General features: G+C 38.2%; 1 protein-coding gene across 3 annotated transcripts in view; it reads right to left on the bottom strand.

Moving 5' to 3' along the window:
- The window catches only part of LOC131058395 (uncharacterized protein At2g33490), a 128,466-nt gene that overhangs the window by 70,372 nt on the left and 37,718 nt on the right, over positions 1–20,376 (bottom strand). For 2 of the 3 annotated variants that reach the window (XM_057992255.2, XM_057992256.2), the window contains exons 2-5: positions 15,748–15,820; positions 10,222–10,296; positions 10,010–10,071; positions 9,814–9,882 (exon numbers count right to left, since the gene is read on the bottom strand). In XM_057992255.2, the coding sequence (XP_057848238.2) occupies positions 9,814–9,882; positions 10,010–10,071; positions 10,222–10,296; positions 15,748–15,820 (279 nt within the window). Of the gene's footprint in view, positions 1–9,813; positions 9,883–10,009; positions 10,072–10,206; positions 10,297–15,747; positions 15,821–20,376 lie in introns of those variants that run through there. The other variant, XM_057992259.2, reaches the window with a different exon arrangement.

Here is a 20,376-nt window from a genome sequence, read left to right as displayed (position 1 = left end):
ATGAGTACATAAATAGGAGCCCACGGTTGGTTAAATTACCAACTGCCAAGAACTGTCAAGTAACAACTACCTAAGGAGAACAAACACTATGACATACATAGTTGACTAACTACTTGTTGTGACCATTTCACACATCGCCCCAGTAGAATGGGGACCCCCTCTTTTTGCTTTGGGTTTTGCTTTCTCTTTGCTTGTTTTTTCTCTCTGCTTTTTAGGGTTTTGAGTGAGTGAGTGATCTACCTGGGCTGGCTGGATTAGGGCTAAACCTTGGAAGCTCATTTTAGGGTTTCTTTCAAGCTAAGTCTAGTCTTGTTTTGGGAGGTTGTTAGTCGTGTGCCTGAAGCCTCAAGATTGCCAGAATGAAGCATGCCTTTCAAGAGAGTCAAGTTGGTTAGATCAGGGGGCAGGGTGAATAGATCTCATGTCAAGTTAGGTCTAGATTGAAAGAGGGTTTTTCTTGTCAGGGTCCTGTTTGTTTCCCTATCTAAGTCAGTTGAGCAAAGCCAGTGAAGAAAAGGAGTTGGTTTGATCAAGTTTGATGGATGATGAAGCGAATCAAGATAACCTCTAGTTTTGAAAGGGAAATTTTCGCTCCTGACCCTTCCAAAGGGTCCAAGGCGAAAATCATTGTAAAACTCTTTTTCTCCTCATTTTGACTAGGTGATGCTTTCAAGGGCAAGTTTGGAGGTGAATTGAAATGTTCTTGCTTGGAGAGGGATTTGATTGATTTTTGAAGAGCAAGATGATGCCTGAAAGAGGATTTTCGCTCCTGACCCTTCCAAAGGGTCCAGAGCGAATTTCATCCTAAACACTATTTCTTGCCTTGGATAGACTGGCAATCTTGTTCCTAGCTTAGAAAATGACCTAACTTTGCCTGATGAGGTGGTTTGAAACATGAAAACTGAGCAAATTGGCCTGGAATGGAGATTTCGCTCCTGACCCTTCCAGAGGATCCAAAGCGAAAATCTTATTTGAGCTTATTTCTCACTAACTTTGGCTAAATTGTGATGTGCAGGGTATCTGGGGAGGAAGATTGGACATCCTGGTTGATTTGGAAACATAAGTAAATGAAGAATTTTGGACAAATGGAGAATTTCGCTCCTGACTCTTCCAAAGGGTCCAGAGCGAAATTCCCAAATGCTCTCATTTTGCAATGAAGAAGGTCAAGTTTTTGGCATAAATGAAACAAGAACAACTTGCTTTTGCCTCCTGAAGATGTTTTGACTTGGAAAAATGAAGGATTTTGCCTAAAAACTAAATTTCGCTCCTGACCCTTCCAAAGGGTCCAGGGCGAAATTTTCAAATCCTCCTATTTTCCTTGCAGTTCAAGATAAGATTTTGGTTTTCAGGACTCAAGGAGGAGTAAAGCATGATGTTCTATGCCTTGGAAATGATTTGAAGTTGAAAGGATGAAGGAATTGCCCTAAAACCTAAAAATCACTCCTGACCCTTCCACAGGGTCCAAGGCGAAAATCCTAAAACCAACATGTTCCTTTCAAGTTTGTGCTAAGGCAAGACTAGACCAAGGTAGAAAAGGCCTTTGAGACCACCTTTGAGTAGATGTTTGTTCCAAAAAATGATGATTCTAGGTCAGAAGAAGAAAATCGCTCCTGACCCTTCCAGAGGGTCCAGGGCAAAAATCTCAAAATTCCCTATTTTGCCTTGCAAGAACAAACCAAGCTTGGGTGGAGTGAATGAAGAAGACCATTGCCTAACCTTGAGTAAAGGATTCAAGACAAAATGATGAAGGAGTAAGCCTAAGCAAGGAAAATCGCTCCTGACCCTTCCAAAGGGTCCAAGGCGAAAAACACTAAAGTCACCTTTTCCTCCAAAATTCAAGTAAAACTAAGCCTGGACTTCAGTGAAAGAACCCATTTGGAATGCATTGGAGAGGTTTTTGACCTTCAAAAATAAGAATTTTGAGCTCAGGAGAGAATTTCACTCCTGACCCTTCCAGAGGGTCCAGAGTGAAATTCCCAAAAATGCAATATTTCCTTCAAAGTTTTGATGAGCTAACCCAATGATGGAGATAAATGAACCCTAGAGATTGCCTTGGAGGAGTTTAATGATCAGCCTAAGGTGAATTTTGGCCTAAAATGTAAAAATCGCTCCTGACCCTTCCAGAGGGTCCAGGGCGAAATTCACATTTTCACCTAATTTCCTCATGAAAAATGATAAAATTTGAAATGCAAGACTTTGATTAGGTCAAACAAACATGAGCTCACCTTCCAGGAGATTTTGGAGTCAAGAAATGAGATATTCAGGACCTAATTGGAAAAATCGCTCCTGACCCTTCCACAGGGTCCAGGGCGAAATCATCAAAAAACCTATCATTCAACCTTGATTGATTAAGTTTAGGGCAAATTGCAAGATTGTAAAGACAAAGACATGGAAATTTGCAAATGTAGGTTGAGAAAATTTCAATTTCATCAAGAGAACAAGCATGGGTAAGGGGTTCAAACAAGTCTTGAAGTGAATCTAGACCTTCATCACTTTGAATATTTCAAAGCCTAAGGAGAAAGGAAATTTCATTAAGCCTCAATCAAACCTCCATATTCCTAAATTTTCACCAAATTTGCCAAATTCAAGACATTTGGGAAGTTAGATCAAATTCACATGAATTAAGGCATTTGTAATTGAATCAATTAATTCTAAGCCTTAAAACAAATAAAAAAATATCCACCTTGGAGGCCTTGAAATTAATTTTAAAATTTTTAAAAAATAAAAGGTGAGCGCTCAAGTTCATTTCTTTGCTTTTACAAGCAAGTCGGCCCCCTTTTAAAAGGGATTTTATTTCATTTTATTGCTAAATACCTAAGTCGGCCTCATGAGGATTAGGGTAAGCGCCCTATTTAAGGGAGATGCTTTGTGGTGAATTCAAATCATTCATTCATTCCTTCTTATGCGAATTTGAGGAGCAGATTAGAGAAGCGAATTCTAGCAGATTGGAGGCGAATTTCTTGCTAAGTGTGGGAGGCTAGTGAAGGTGAAGTTCTTTTGAAGGCTAATTGAGGTGTAGTTCATCCAAAGGAAGACCACAATTCAATCTTTATCCAGCGAATTTTGATCTTCTTCCTTCCATTTTCCAAGGTTGATAGTTAAGCATTCAAGAAGAGGTATGAAGAATCAAATTGTTTGAAGTTCTTATTCAAGACTTATTTTGATTTCATAGCAATCTTTTAAAGTCTAAGTCTTGAAAATCTAATTTTCATTCATAATTAATTTGAGAATATATATAATTCTTGATTTATCATGTCATTCTCAAATTAGTGTTTTGAATTATTCCCTTGAAAGGTCTTAAATTCTATGCTTTAAGGTATGATGCTTAAAGACTAATTTTAAATTTTTGTGTAGGCATCAAATGACAACCCCCAAAGCCGGAGGATCTACTAGTCGGCAGGCTCTCATCAAGGAAGATCAAAGGAGCGACGAATTGGAGACCAGGATCGTGTCCAAGTGGAATAATATCGAAGACACCAACTTAGGAAACTTCAATGTGAAGAAGTTTCGAGAGGTCCCCTACGTTGGCAGGCCATCACCTGTTGCGAGGAGGATAATTGAGAGTGGCATCATCAAGGCTGCAGGTTTCCCTCCCGCAGTCAAGTGTCATGAGTTGATGATCGAGTGTGCCCGCCGCTATGACTCACAATCAAGTACGATCGTAACCAAGGACGGGAACATCTTAGCCTACCTTTCACAGGAAGCTATAAGCGAAGCTCTTCATCTTCCGGGCCATAAAGACATGATCTACAAGAGCTTGGAAGGAGCAAGGTCGATCTATGAAGATGATCCTGAGTCTTGTTGAACTTCATCAATAAGAATTGGTTGCTCAAAAGTCAGCCTCGCCTAAACAAGATTCCCAATACACCACATAGGATTGACTTCCAGGAGGAATACAGAGACTTGATAACTTTGCTCAATCGAGTTACAGGTGCTTCTCAAGCCTTCTTCTTCGACAAGTGGATGTTCTTCTTCATACAAGTGATAGTCCAAGGAAAAGGAATGCTTCATTGGGCCAGAATCATTAGCAATTGTCTAGACGTACAGTTGAGAAGGCTAAGACCCACCAAATCATTCCACATGAGCTCATATGTTATATATGCCTTGGTTAGGAGTTTCGAGTATGCAGGGCTACCTCACAGAGGAGTGATTGGAAGAGGACCCGGAGAAATAAGAGTTTGTGATTCTTATGTTCAACTGCATCATTCGCCTAGAAGTGACTACAAGTTAGTCAATGACACCTTCATGATGAACATTACCAGGATATTGCAAGGTGGGATTCACAATCGACTGTCTCTGGATGCACAAGAGCTTGTGAAGAAGCATGGTGCATGGTTCATTCAGTTTCAAAAATTCACATACATCAGAGTTCATGGGTGTCCTTCACCTCCCTACATGTTGCCAAGATATCCAACAGACAGGATAGAACTACTTGAGGTGACTAGACAGTCGGCAAGAAGTACAAGCACGAGTTTCAGGTGGAGGATTTTTGGATGAATGTCCCAGGCGATTTAGAGGTCAAAAGAAAGATGCATTCCAGGCTACCCTAAAATCTCATCAGAAAATGCAAAGTTTATAGAGTAGCCGATCAAGCCCAGGATAATGGTAGATACCTCCAATCATCCTATGAGAAGGAAGACAAAGAAGTAAAGATGGATTGGAATGAGCCCGAGGTTTTAGACTTGAGAGCTTTGATGGCTCTTGTTTTATCCTGCACTCGCAAATGGGTGGATGTACAACATCAAAAGTTGAAGGAGCAGAATGTATCTATGACATTCACTTTGGAGGCAAGACCAGAAGAAGGAGAAGCGTGAGTGAGAATACTTCTCATTCCAAAGGCTCAAAGAGGAAAGAAGGACCTGAGAAGAGAGAACCGTCCAAGAAGAAGCAGAAAACGAATCCCGATCGCCCACCAAGCACATCTTCTAGGCATGAAAAGGAAGCAAGTCAAGGGGAAGATCAGAGGCAGATAGTATATGAAATTGATGAGTCTATGGAATCCATGGTACAGAATGATAAACAGGAGAAAGGATAGACACCTCAGCATTCATCAAGTCAATCTCCCCAAGTTGGTGCTAATGAGCAACATGAAGAAAAGAATGATGATGAAGCAACATCTCCTTTTCGGGAAGATAGACCTCTACCTAAAGAAATACAAGTGAGAGAAACAAGATCTACCATTCCTGATTAGTTGAAAGAGAGACTGACAAGGGTAGTTGTGGTTGAAGAAGAAGAAGATGTGTTTGACTTGGAAAGCCTTATAGGAAATTCTCATGAAATAATGGAGAAGAAAAAGGCCACAAAGATGTCTAAGGTAATTAGAGATGAGACAAGATCCAGGAAAGTGCAGGTAGCTACACCAGTGGTAGACAAATATGAGGATGAGATTCTTGCAGAAGAGTATGACTTAGAAACATTTGAGCTTGGTCCACTTACCTCCGAGCAAGCAATGGAAGAAGCAACCGATTCATTTGAAGCACTTAAAGACAAACTTGAAGAAATGGAAAAGAATAAGAGGCTTGAGAGAGAGGTCAGTGCTTGGAAGAACTATTTTAGTCATCTTAATCAACCCTTGAGACGTCAGGATCCAGCAGTATCTCCTTTACATGCACTCCCTCTTGAATCAATAGGTGAAGCAGAAAGGGTTAAGAGCTTGGTACAACTTATGAGTTCTTGGATTGAGAAATCTCACAAGGTAGCCATTGAATTTGCAACAAGAATGATGAAGACAGTTCATCGAGCTATCCAGGTCCTTGAGATTATCCATAATCTAATGATAACTGTAGCTGCATTCACTCACACTAGAGATGTTATCATCCCAGTTTTACAAGTGATAAGAGAAACACCAAGACGGATTCTGGCACAAGAAAAGATAATGGATGGAGGAACCCATAACCTCCTACAGTGGTCAGCTCTGCTCCAAATGAAGGAGATCCTTTTTGAAGACGTCAACACCAGATGCAGCCGAGTTGAAGGCATCATTCATCCAATTCAAGATAAGGTGTTTGAGGTGTTGTGTACCATTCTTGACAGGCGGATCGAGATCGAGACAGATGTGGACATCCAAGAGTTGGAGGATAGAATCAAGGTCATCTTTTGCAAGAAAGAGAACATCATCACAGATAAGCAACGAGATCAAATGTACACTACTATGTTCCTGATTGAGAAGACCAAAGAACTTGAACCTGGATGGGAGACGACTCTTCTCACTGCTTTTGATCAAGTCCTTCACTTGGAAGAACGAATGAAGAATCTTCCTGAGATTCCCATTGCTGAGATTGAGGGAATTGTGTCCAGATTCATTGAATATGCTAAGAAAGAGCATAGGAAAGGGAACAAAATTCTAGATGAAAAGTTGTTATAGGATGATGTGGCAACTTAATTCCTATTGGTCTGTCTCCTCGGTATTTGTGCCAATTCTTTATTGGCTATGGATTAGTAATGTTTATCTAAATGGGGACTTTTTTGTAACAAACCCTAATTAGGGTTTAGGTGTCAAAATCTCAGCTGTTGATCTTCTTTTGATCCAGGCCATTCATTGTATTTGAGGATACTATATATGCCCTCACTCATTTCATTTTAAAGAGTTAGAAGAGTTAGAGAAGTTAGAAAAAGAGAGAGAGCTTAGAGAGAAGAAAGTTAGAAAGTTATTATTGTAGCAAGATTGAGTAGTGAAGAAAGAATTTTGAACAATTGTTGTCCATTTGGCTATTAGATCAATAAAATATTGAAGTTATGGTGTTTTATTGCAATACTTTTGGCTATCTTCATGATTGTTTATCTTCTTGAATCACTCTCAGTTGAAATAGCATTTAAATTTTAAGTTTGAAGGACAAAGTGTTGTGCTTGATCTTTGATAAGATTCACATTCCAAACCACTAGCTTCTTACTGATTGTGAGGATGCCTTGTGTGGTCAACTGGAAACATTAAGATTGATTAAGAATTCAATCATTATTGGAAGTATTGATATGTATCTCTATGATAGTATCTATATCCTTGATGATTTGAAAGCTATTGAATCCCCTTAGAAGATCGCATCAATTCCAATAGAGTTGTAATTTCTTGGTGATACTGAAATTGGTAGAATCTTATCAAGTCTAGCCTTCATTGAGTCATTCTTAGGATTAGTTTAAGTATTCCTTCCTTGAAACCCTTATCTTTTAACATTTTTTTGAAATCTGTTAGTGTTAGGAAAATCCTGTTCCTGCATTTGGAAAGAAAGTAATGTGGACAAGCTTTCTCTGAAAGTATGTAAGGCCCCTTGAAGAAACAGCATACACAACGACCACTGGTGCTTATCCACACGTAGAAATCCTACCAAAAAGAACCTTGAAGTCATCCCGATTGATCCTTTCGCGACATCTTCAGCATTCGGAGACTTTATTCAAGAGAGGATAAGATACCTCTGGGTATTTTATTCTGTGTTTGGTCGTGTACAAAATACACATCAACACTACTACACACTTAACACCTTTGGCTAATCAATATTTATTTATAAACAAACTTAGCATAATCTGCCAACTAAATTGGGCCTCCGTGTGTGTTATTGAGTGGCATTTTCTGATGTGATTTCAGGCTACCGATTTGAGCTCAACATTTCTTGGAACTCATGTCTATTTCTTTTAGTAAGACTTTTTTAGCTCAATCTGACTTCTTCATCATCAGCAACACCTTAGAACCTTCAGTTCTGCAGTTTTATGATCAGTTGCCTTTCCTTCAATTTAATGGGGTGAATTTTTAATTAAATGCTAAGTTACCGGTTCTTGTGGTTTTGGCTTGGGTTCGGGTCCTGGTTTGTGCCTGGTCCTGGTCCGGCCCGGGTTCGACTTGGGTGAACCCAAGTCGAACCCAGGAGGACCCGGGTGAACCCAGGCCCGTGGGTTCCCAAAAACAAGGCCCACGGATCAAAAAACAATAAAAAAATATTTTTGTATGGATTGTATATATTGAAAATATATATAATATGTGTATATATATAAATTTATAATTAATATGTGTATATATATAAATTTATAATTAATATATGTATATATGTACGGACGAACCCATACCCGTACCCAAGAAAAAAAAATTGTTGAACCCGCGAATCCGAACCCTAACCGGTAACTTAGATTAAATGCTAAGTTTTAATGTTATGTACTTTTTAGCATTTAATTATTTAATATTTAAAATATGTCTTTGGTTTGAGCGCCCAAGTCAAGGTAAATGAAATATTTCATTATTTTAATAAAGTGCAAATGTTGAGTGGGTGTAGAGATTTTAGGGAGACATAAGGGGATTAAAATATTAATTTTTATTTTTCCCATGTTGGCATTGTGTTTGGGGTAATAAAAGAGTCATTTTTTATATTGAATAAAAGCAATAAAATTACATAGAATTAGGCAACCAGAAGAATACTGAGAAAATAAAAGAAATTAAACTAAGATACCAGGTTCTTCTGTTTTAGCTCGGGTCCGTGTACAGGTACTGTTCGGGTTCGGGTACGGCTTGGGTACATCTTGGGTTCTTCCTGGGTGCCTAGGTTCTCACAAAAGAACCCAAGCACCCATGAAGTACCAAGGGTCGTACCCAAGCATAATTTCATAAATTAAAACCTCAGTTTCACTCTCATAACTTTGTGACAGCATTTTTTATCAGAATATGCCAGCAAGAAAGCAACTAAATATCATTTCAGTTGCATTTGTGAGCTATACCTATGAACACAGGGTTAGTAAACTTTATATAAGCATTACTGAGATTGATTTCAGTTGATTACATTATGCATATGTAGCAGTTGTTTGCTTATGTTATATGAAATAGCTTTCCTTGTGTTGTTAGTGATTTGGCATTTTGTAAAATGTTTGAAAAATGAAATTGAACCAACTTTTGCACTTGACACAGCTAGAGGTAGTGGCAATCCAATTGATTTTGGTTCAAATGAAATTGAACCAAATGTTGATATTGATCTTGATGCTTCTAATAAAGAACGTGAATATTAAAATAGATAGTATAATGACATTTTGAGCCTGAGTAGTTTCATTTTTGCAAATTATGAATGAGGTATCTAAATATTCTATTCTTTGATATTTACTGGCAATTATGGATTTATGAGGATCACTCTTCTTATAGTTATACACTGATATAGTTTATATTTTATAAATTTGATGTTCGAATATATATATATATGTATGTGTGTGTGTGTGTACCCGTACCCGTACCCGAATCGGTAACTTAGAAATTAAACCAATCTTGTACAATCCAAGTAACACTTGGGATAAGAAGGAAAGAATCCCAAAGCCATCATTCAAACCCGAAATCGTAATAGAATTGCTGACATGGAATCAAAACTTCAACAACCAATGAAACTGCTAATAGCACAACAAATTTTAATCTGTAGGATTTGTAACTGGCATGTGAAAAGTCTCACCTTCTTTTTCACACCAGAAAATATTATTACTAATTCTGTAACGATACAGAATAGGAAATAGAAATTGTTATATGAGATATTAGATTTAACACATGCCTTTTTTTAACTAAAAATGGTACAAATTCAAAAATTTGTTCATGGTATAACATATTAATAAGAAAATTTAGAGTACCAATTCTAATCAAGGCATTGTACTTCTACCTGCATAAGTTTAACACTATCTAGGCTAATAGCAGCAATCAGTAAAGACATCAAAATTTCATGCAAGAAGCCCCAAAGCATTAAGGACATTCTAGCTTGATTTTTAAGATACATGTTAAGAATGCAGTGATGAGAATTGAATGCCCACAACAAATCAAGTCATAGAACTTTGCTTGTCAAGTCTACTAAGAAGATGTTAACAAACCTCCACATATTGAAGTTCATTCAAAAGTGACTCTGATGGAGTAGTAATTGTCTGAGAAATATGAGCACGCTGTAGAGTCAAAGCCACACGATGAGTTTGTAAATATCATGGAAATCTACAGCAGCAAATGAGAAAAAAACTGAGGTAAAATTCATAGAAAAAATTATCTATGATCATGTGACTTGATGGATCTTACATAATGGTCAAACAACTTATGGAGGTCATACTGGACTTCTCCTAGCATTTTTAAAACTCCTCCTGGATACACCACCCCAGATTAGAATATAAATAAGCATAAATGTTATTAAAAATATCAAGAAAATTTCGTTAAGGAGTCACTGAACAGGTAGCCACTAAATACATGATGAACCTGATTGGAATTTTGATACTAACACATTAGAAGCTTACCACCCCCCACGTTGATATCCAATGCAGTTATCTGAAGCAGACATTGAGCCATGTCATGCAGTGCCTGTGATAATTCTGCAGTGCAAATCAGTTGCTTTACCTTATTAGTTATAGCTATCTATTGTGTAATTTCAACCACAAAAACTAAATATTTTTGAAAATGTTGACGATGGATCATGGACTGTCATCTGAAACATTCATGTCTAGAAATCACTAAACATTTTTATCCAAAGGCTTTTCAATGACAAAGTAAATAAATAAAAACTTGTGAAACAAGAGAGAAAAAGAATAGATTTTATTAATGTCATTGGAAGACAGACAATTATCTTTGAAACATACATTATTACGTCCAATCTGGAAACAACCATGGAGATTTCTATATATTCAAAGGTGGTATTAACTAATGCTAGCAGCAATATAAGATTATGCATAGAAGATCATATTACGCATTCCATGTATAAGTTGATTTAACCCTGGGTTAAGAGGTTAAGACACATGTTATCAGAGGACAAAAAATTCCTTGATGAGTTGCCAAATAATCCTATACATAGGAAGAATAGGGTACTGAAAAAATAACCCCTGAAAAGTCACTTTGAAAATTAAGAAACCTTCTACCAGGGAAAAAATAGGAATTGAGAAAGTGAGACTATGAAAGCCATGCATCACATCTCTTGCCAAGTATCAATTGGTCACAGGATCCAATCACTGATTTTGAGGCGGTTATAGCAGCCCCAGGAAGATACACTGATCAATGGTTGCACCAGCAAATTGAGCGACTGATTCATGAGGGAGTCCAATTCACCTACCAAATGATGGGTAGCCTTGATTCTCAATCCTCTGAAGATGAGGGAACCTCCAGTGCACCAAAGGAAGAGGTTGAAAAGCCCGAGAAAAGGAAGAAGGCTAAAGCCAACAGAGGGACTCGGACATCTAGGAGAACAAGAAGGGAGAAGATCCCTATTAGGAGACCGGAGGTCACTTCATCATCAAAAAACCCCAGTTCATCTAATGATGTAATTGAACTAGATTATATACCTGCTCTGCCTTCCTAGAGTGATATTGACGCATTTGGAACTGATGATCCTCCTGCACCCGACATGCTAAATACAAAGGTAAGAGCCATTGAATCTGCCGAACCTGAGAATCAAGTGGAGGAAGGAGATATTCCATCCATTCAAGGGCTGGAGATGCATGAACCCACTCAGCACAGCCGCCATGAATTGCAGCTGCATAGTATGCCCAAGGATGACTCCACTGTTGAAGGAGAGCAAAGGACAGATGAGACCCACAAGCCTGAAAAAACTGAAAAAACAACCATCACATGAAGATACCAGAGAGTAGTTCAGTGAAGTGGGAGAGAATTCAGCTACGAGCAAAGGACTTGACACTTCCTCCACTCCTCCTGTAATGGAGCAGCTGCAAATATGCAATGAGCCGGCTGAAAATATTAAAGAACAGAGTGCAAATTTAACCATATCATCAGCACAGACTATACCTCAAGACTGGTTAGTTGCTCGAACTCAGCGCAAGGCAGCCACCAAGCCACCCATCGACTTAGAAGACATCTTCTCACGCATAGGCCAAGCCAAGGCCAAGGGGAAGAAAAAGCCCAAGGCGTATTCCAGGATAACCCATGATGAGCAAAGGAACCGTACCCTTCATATCGCCACCCCTCCTGTCGATAAGCCAGCAGATCAAATTACACTGGTTGATTATAGCATCACGACCGTCCCCATCGGACGAGCCACCAAGGAACAGGAAAGGGAAGAATTCAAGGATTCTGTACAAAACATGCTCAAACAACTCGAAGAGATAACAGCTGAAAAGAACATGTATCGAGTTTGTGCTGAGCAGGCCGAGGGGTACATTGATCAACTCTTGAGACCATTACATAATGCTTCCGAATCCCACATTCCCCCGACAGCATTGGCGCAAAGGACCACAATAGAATTTGAAGGAGTACGAGATACTGCCAAGGCCATCAAGGAATGGATGCAAGGCCTTAAAGAAAGAGAGCAAATCATTGAAGAGGTAAAAGAAATGGCCCACCATCGAGAGATCATTTTGGTCAAGCTGCTCGAGGTAAAACGAGAATGCCTCAGAATCCATGAGGTAGCTGCTACAACTCTTCCTCTTGTAAGAGCTCTTTTCTAGACCCAAGCACAGATCCCTACACTTTCCGCCATCCTGGACCCCCACGATATCAACGTTTTTAAAGAATAGTACTGGACTATCACTATGAAGAATGAGACAAGAGAGATCATTGACAAAGAGCAAGATGCATGCGAGGGAATTCTGAAGAACATGCAGGAACTTGGCAAGGCAATCCTCCGATAAATGGTTTTGGGGTGGAAAAATGGTCTGTCTGATGACGTAATGCAACCAGACTGGGAGAAAAGATTGAGAACAGACAAGATCGCCTACTCCACTGAGGACCTTGGTTTTGCCGGTCAACTACATTCAGACATGTTGTGTTTTGAGCCTAATCAGTCCAGCTGGTAGGATGGTTTGAAGCATGTAGACCGTTATCTAGAGGGCATGCAGTATAAAATTCGTCATCCCCCTATGCCTCAGTTCAGTTTGTTGTTCCAATTGTGCATCAAGTTCCAGGAGTATGTTCACGAAGAACGTGCAGCAAGTCGGGACCTTTGGAAAGAGTATTTGCATGGCGAAGATGAATTTTTAGAAAGAGAATATGAAGCTGGAAAAGAAAAAGTGCTTTCTTAAAAGTGCATTTTTCTTTCAAAATTAAAAAAACACTTTTTGGCCAAAAGTTCATATTTGGCTCTAAGTCAGCTGTAAACTTTAAACTTTGTGCATGTGCACTTTTTGAATTGTTATGGATAATTTTAATTACCTTTTTTAGGTAGTTATTGCTCCCTTTTGGGTGGTTGCTGATATTTACCCTCCATTTATGGGTATGGGTACCTTTTGTAAAGATGAATCTGGGCCACTTGTTTAATTTAGATCTTGGCCATTCATCTATTTTTGGAAGCCTATTTAAAGGGACTGGTTTTCCCCTATTTTGTAAGAAGTTCATGGATTGTTGCTGAAGCTCTGGCGAAATTTACACAGGATTTAATGCAAAGTTAAGGCTGTTTCTATTTCATTGTGAGTGCATGGTCTCCTTCTTCACCATTTGAATTATTCTGTTATGTTTCTTTCATTTTTCTATAGCATTTTCTAGATAAACATCTGATAGAATCCTCGTTGTTCATACCATTAGGGACTGACTGATTGTCATTCCTTTTGCATGGTTAATCTAAACCTTCTCATCTGCTTAGTTCGATTATTATACGGTTAGTGAATGAATATAAAAATTCTGAATCTATGTTTAATAGCATGAAAATCTTATTTTCCCTTGAAGATTGCACTAGATTCTTACAAACATTGTGCTTATATAGTGGATAGTGTTTAATCGGGTTATTTGGAGGTGTCTGCCTGTTTTTCTTGAACATGTTATCTTAGTTAAATAGCTAGATTTTCTGTATCTCCTTTCCCTATCCCTCTTTTTTCCTTTTTTTTACCAAGAAGAATCCACAGTCCAGTTGAATTAGTATCGATCCAACTGAAATCAACCGATAACGAGATTGTTAGAATTTTAGGGAACTCATCCAACAATTGCCGATCTCACCGTAAGTCCCCTTTGTGTTTCCAGCAAAACACATCAAACCACTGAGTAATCCCACAGTCAAGACCTGACAATCAAAACCTTGAGGTTGTCCCCTTTGATCAAACGAAAAAAAAGCATTAGGGATTTCCTTATCTCAAGAGAGGATAGGATACTCAGCGAGTACATTCTATTCTGCGTTGGCCGGATGGAGTTTGCAGCAATGCGACTTTAGACACGTCAACACATTCAACAACACAAAGGCTAGAACAGATAGGGCCACTATTACACAAAAAACCCCATTGGATGGTGGGAATTTCATGGGAAGGATACACCAAAGTTAAAAACAATTTGCTATTTGTTAACTTTCACAAATTGCTAGTTCCTCTAGTACAAAGAGGAATAGGTCCACCTATGGCTTCATCCACTCCATTGAGAAAAATAGGCTTACCTCAAGACGAGCAAAAACATTAGTTGCAGTTCATAGTGCCTTGTGACTTCAAAATTGGCAGACTACTCAGTATTGACAAGCTCCAGTAGCGCATTGGGATGTTGATCCTAAAGATGTTAGGAAGGTTGACAAGGAGGAGGTGCAGCCAAGAATGGTTGGGCTACCATTGAATAATTTCAGGCAAAGAGTGACAGTGACACGAATAGTTCTTTTGGATATTAATAGCCAGAATGAGGAATAGTCTCATAGATTGTTGTATTTTGAAGTTTGAGACTTTGAGTTAGTTTAACAGTTAACTTTAATTTTTAAATTCGATCTCGAACAACAATGTTTTAATAGTTAGTACTTCTGTCATGAATCTCATGATTAATTTTATTGTTGTTTATACTGCTGTTATACTACTTTATTTTAGTTTATACTCTATACAGCTGTTATACTACTGCTGTCATGATTTATTTACATATTGATATTGGTGTTATCAATTATTGACATATGTATCTCCTTCTCTTTCTCCTTCTCTTTCTCCTTCTCTATATAATATATGTTGAAAATTATATATATATTGAAAAATCCATATATCGTTGTCCCCCCTACCATCCCCCAAAAAATGGCCCTAAAAATGCCACCCTGAAACACGTACCCCCATCCCCATCCCCAAAATGCCATGGAACACAGCACATATGTATGTATGTATGTATGTCTGTATGTAGATGCATGCATGGGTGTGGGTGTGGTTGGGTGTGTGTGTGTAAGTGCATGCGTGCGTGCATCCAAAAGAAAAAAAAATCTAGTCCATCACATGTAGATCATGCCATTATAACTGCACTTTAAATTTACCAAAGATATCTTCATCTACATTTTTTCTGAGATATCTACATTTTTTCTGATTTAAAATTGACAGACATGTATGTAGATGCATTCATGTGTGGGTGTGGGTGGGTGTGTGTGTAAGTGTGTGCGTGCATCCCAAAGAAAAAAAAAACTAGTCCATCACATGTAGATCATGCCATTATACTTGCACTTTATATTTACCAAAGATATCTTCATCTACATTTTTTCTGATTTAAAATTGACAGACTTTGCCCCTACAAAAGCCTATTAGGTGCAAGAGTCAAAATTGTGTATTTTTGCAGAACTAAAAGTGGTGCAAAATATATAATGAACATCACAAATGATCTAAACACAAGAGAAGAGAAAAATCGTGATATTGCAATTGGAGATGATCTCCCAAATCAAATACAGACAAGAGCAATGATACATCAAAGAAAAAGTCACAATCAATAATGATACACACTAAGTTTCTAGTTTGAAAAGAATTAAATATCCTAAAGCCAACCAGAAAGTCAATATCCTAAAGCCTAAATTAAACAAGAATTAGATTTTGCAATCCTTCAAGACATGTACAATACCAATTATACCATTCAACTCATGGACTGCAATGATAATCAACAAACAAGAAAATTACCATGAGCACAATTGGCCATCATTGCAGAAGAAGAAAGCAAACTCTCATAGCATCCCTTCATTTCTTGAATGTCCTGGCATTGAACAAACGAATTAAAAACTCTTACAAAAGTTGGACACTAGTTGCTGTTAAAAACTAATTAACAGTATATTCTAATAATTTTCATATTTAGCCCAATGCAAGTCATCAAAAAGATTCAAACTATACATAGAATAAATACTTGCGAAATGAACCATTTTCCTCAAGAATACAAGCACTTCACTTCAAAAACATATGCTCCATCACCATGAAAGATTCACATTCTTCCACTCTAATTCACTACTACTTGAAGTAAAGTTGAAGTAATACCAGCAACAATAATTTAAGATCTAACTTATTTCCAACAAGGCAATTTGTATGGAAAATTAAACAACGTAATTACAAAGCAGCATATTCCTAGTGGCTTCTAGAGAATTTTGCTAACACATAAGATTTGTGTCTAATACCAAGATTATATTCAAAATTACTTGACAAAGTATTGCAGAAATTTCTTGTTGCACATATCAGTCAGAACAAAACCCTTGGGCAGAAGACTGAAAGAACTCCATTCATTCCATATAAAAGTACAAGAGGAGAACAATGAATTGAGGAGGGTGGTGCAGCACTCAAATAGGAAGAATCGAGCTAAATGGTCCACCCATGGAGATTACATTGATGGTATCATGGAGAAGTTGCAAAAGAAGAATTGTTAGCAGAGCTCTAAGGTGATGTTTATGGAGAAAATAAGAGAGAAGGGTCTACCAAACAAAAAAGAACAGCATCTACCAAAGATGCAAAGACTATGACAAAGGCATACATGTTAAACAGTTCACCACATGCTCTTTCTTCTAATGCAGCATTAAAGGAGTCCTTTGGTAATTTTGTGAAATATACTTAAGGTCTTGGCTCTATGTTATTGCATGGAATGGGATACCGTAGAAATGGTCTTGTCAAGGACATACAAGACCTAACTCCAAATGAGATTGTAAATAAACCACCATATGTTCACCATGGGTGTGGTAGAAGCTCTAGTGCAGCCCAAGCAACGCTTTGTAATGTCCCCTTTTCTAGGTGACATGAGATGAGCAGGGGTTGACCTACCATTCGAGTTCTCGTAGGTCAACGACATGGTTAGGGGACTCATTCTGAGGGTCATGGAGCTTTGTGGGGGCTCTGTGAGCCGTTTCGGACCTTCGGACGAGGTCTCTTATTTTTTAGGGAGAACTGGCAGTTGACTGAATGACCACTTAGGGGACCAAGGAGCAGAGAAGGATCCTTTTGAGCAGTTACAAGTGTTTGAAGAGAGGTTCCTACTTTTTAGGGAGATTCCCTACCTTTTAGGAGGTTGTGGCAGTTTCCATATTTGAGGTTCCACGGGACCATACTATGGTTTCAGTTTCAAGAAGATTGGGTGTGTTTCCTAGTTTCTAGGAGCATCCCTAGATTTTAGGGATGGGATTGCCAATTAGCTCAGTTTTTCGGGCATCGGTCACAGATAGGTGACAAAGTTATATTCATGATTGTTTGGTTATTTTGGGCTGTTATTGGATATCTGGAGATATTTTAATATATTTAAATATTTCCTAAGTGAGCGATTAAATAAATTAAAATAAGGCTATGTATTTAGTCATTTCGGAGTAATAAGGGGTTTCTGGCTTCATCTGGGTTGATATGCCTATGTGTTATAGCTTGTTGGAAAGGTCTTGAACTTTGCTACATGATTCTCACCTTCCGGAGTCTTTTTGGATGCCTGACGCTATTTATTTGCAATTTAGTGTTATTTTCCTACAGTTGACGCCATAATTAGAAAATAACACTCTTTTCATAATGTGCCAACTTTACTCCCTTTTAGGGTTTGGCTTGGAAAGGAACGGAGATATAAGGAGATGAAGACCTAATTGTTCATTATCTTTTTACACAATCAAACTTATTTTGTGAATTTGCTCTGAGTGAGTGATTCTTCATCTGGGACGCAAACCCCAAGATCTGGATTGGCTGGGACGTAGCCCTCAGCAGTTATTGGCATTGGATTCTTCAGGCAGAGTGCATAGTTGACAAAGATTGAGTACGCCATTCTTCATTGTGGATTCAGGCTGCAGAGTAAGGGTTTCAGCATGGCAGATTGATTCTTCAACTTGGGTGTGATCCTTGCAGCCTTAGGGCCGCCATTTGCAGTAGGTACATCCCACGTGGAATGTAAGGAATGCATGTATTCAGCCTTAGATGTATTCTTGATTCATGATATATTATTCTGTGAAGAACTTGGAAGTTGCAGGTCTGCAATTTACAACAGCAAGCAGGTTTGAGACGGAAACCTCAGATTTGGTCTTCAGGAGGACGAAATCCCTTCTACAGGAGGCACGTGGAACACATCAGAAGCTTGTTTCAGGCATATTGAGGGTCATTTCAACAAGCAAACTCAGTAATAATTAGCAGCAAGGTCATTACATCAGATCTGAGCAAGAATACATTCAATTTCAGTGCATTACTTATTTCTTTTGGCAGTTGTACTGTTTCCCAAGGGGGTCGTACCCTTACAGATGGCTGTGGAGTGATAATAAATAAAATGGAGGGTTTTAACTCCATTTCTTGTTCTTAACTTCATTGTTAGGATCAGCAAGGACTGTGTAGAAGAAATCACAGTCATCAGGCTTGAATTGAGATCAGGGTGAGCAAAACAGTGAGGATTTAAGGCTAAAATTGTATAATTTTGCCTAGCAGAATTTGGATTTCTAGCTGGTAATTGGGTTTTTGGCCCAATTTGTTATTGGTAATTCATTTGGAAGTAGTATAAGTGTATTGGTACATCTGGACTGCCCTTGTACCTTCAACTCATTCCTGTATCCATTTCTGGATAGCAAATCAACAACAAACCCCAACGCTGGATCTGTGGTATGTTTCTAATTGTTTTGGTGAATGTATCTTCACTCCTAGTTGAATGTAATCTGCTGTCATAAATAAAATCAGAAGCTGATATCTTATTTTGAGTTGAATTCTATGTTATTATTGGTTAATGGTTGCAATCCCCATCACCAAAAAATAAACAACACTTTCTGCATCTTCTGTCTAGTCTCTAAGAACACCAAAAGGTTCTGAAAGATAGTTTATTAATTAAAACTTATCCAGGGCAGCAAAAAACCCATTTAGGGATCTTTCACGCTTGCTTCCAAAAGAGAAGCATGTCGAACCATCAACACAACAAAAACAGCCCCAAGAATGTAATCATATTTTTTCTTTGGTATTTGTGAAGCCACAAGCTGATTGCAAGAATTCAAGAAAATGTGGACTGGAAGCACAAGAAGAAAAGAGAAACAACCTGTCAGCTCGATAAGCCACAGAAGAACTTACAAAGAGATGACAGCCTTCAAGCCACATGATGCAAATGCAAAGGAAAAAACAGGGAGATTACACCCCACTAAGTTCACCACTGGGAAATCAAAGGAGGCAAGGAATCACGCAACAAGGAAGATGCGGACAAATGAATACTTCCATCTTTTGTTCCCATTGTATGAAGGGCATGACACAAATGAATGTTGGTTTGTTATTATTTGCACTTGAGGAGTCAATAGCAATTGAATGGCTATACACAAGAAGAAACAATCCATCTTTAAGAAGACCAAGCTCTTTATGAAAGATAGGAAATGAAGAATCCACTCTTCAAGAAAACACAAAGAGAAAGGCCAAGTTGCACTCCAAGGAAGTAAGGAGCCACTTGATATGAGTAGTTAAAATCGAATCACTGTTGCAGTCTTTGTAAGGTTGGCAAGAACTTGGGTGGAACGTGTTGGAAACTCCATTCACATCTTCATCTAAAGAATCGCACATGAAGGAGTGATCAGCCACAAGCAAAAGAGGAAGAAGAATATTGAAAGCACAACAATAATGAATGGCAAACAGTCCTTGAATATATCTCCATTGCCATCATAATTCATAAGTAGTGTTAAAGGCATATCTTTTGCTTCTTGAGTTCAACATTTGCATGATTTGCAAAGACAAAGCTTGTAAGATATTCATTTGCATTCATATGTATGACCAAGACAAGCATTGAAAAGCACTCCAAATATTTGTTTCTCCTATGAAAGTTACTATCTACTACAACAAGGTGAAATATTGGTTATTCCTAATTGGCCAGTCCTGCAACAAAAATGGGTAGAGGTTGAAGGTTTGAGTACATCAATATGGCATTCTTTCCCCCAAGTGTGTGTGTGTGCGTACCTCATAATTTGTAATAAAGAAAATACTTATAAATTCACTGATTTGTCAAATGTTAATACAAAATGAAGATTACAATTAATATTGTTCTCCATTGAAGCATCAAATTCAACATTTGGTTTAATTCATCTAGACCACAATTAGTTGCAATGCCACTCCCACTAGCCATGTCATATGTAGAAGTTGCCTCATCTATAGAGACTTCAATACGGTGTAAAATTGTAGTTTTGTCAATGTCAAAATGTGCCTTCAATGGTTTGGAAGTTTTACATGAGAAAAAGAAACGAAGGGTATGCTGTTCATATTATATATAAATAAGCTTGCACTTGCAGGTGATACCCACACCAAACTCATCCATGTCCTAGAAATATCATGGAATATTATATATTTTTGTAAAAC

Source organism: Cryptomeria japonica, chromosome 5, assembly GCF_030272615.1.
Source record: "Cryptomeria japonica chromosome 5, Sugi_1.0, whole genome shotgun sequence".
Taxonomy (NCBI): domain Eukaryota; kingdom Viridiplantae; phylum Streptophyta; class Pinopsida; order Cupressales; family Cupressaceae; genus Cryptomeria; species Cryptomeria japonica.
The sequence above is the reverse complement of the archived record's forward strand: the minus strand, read 5'-3'. Positions and strand labels throughout refer to the sequence as shown.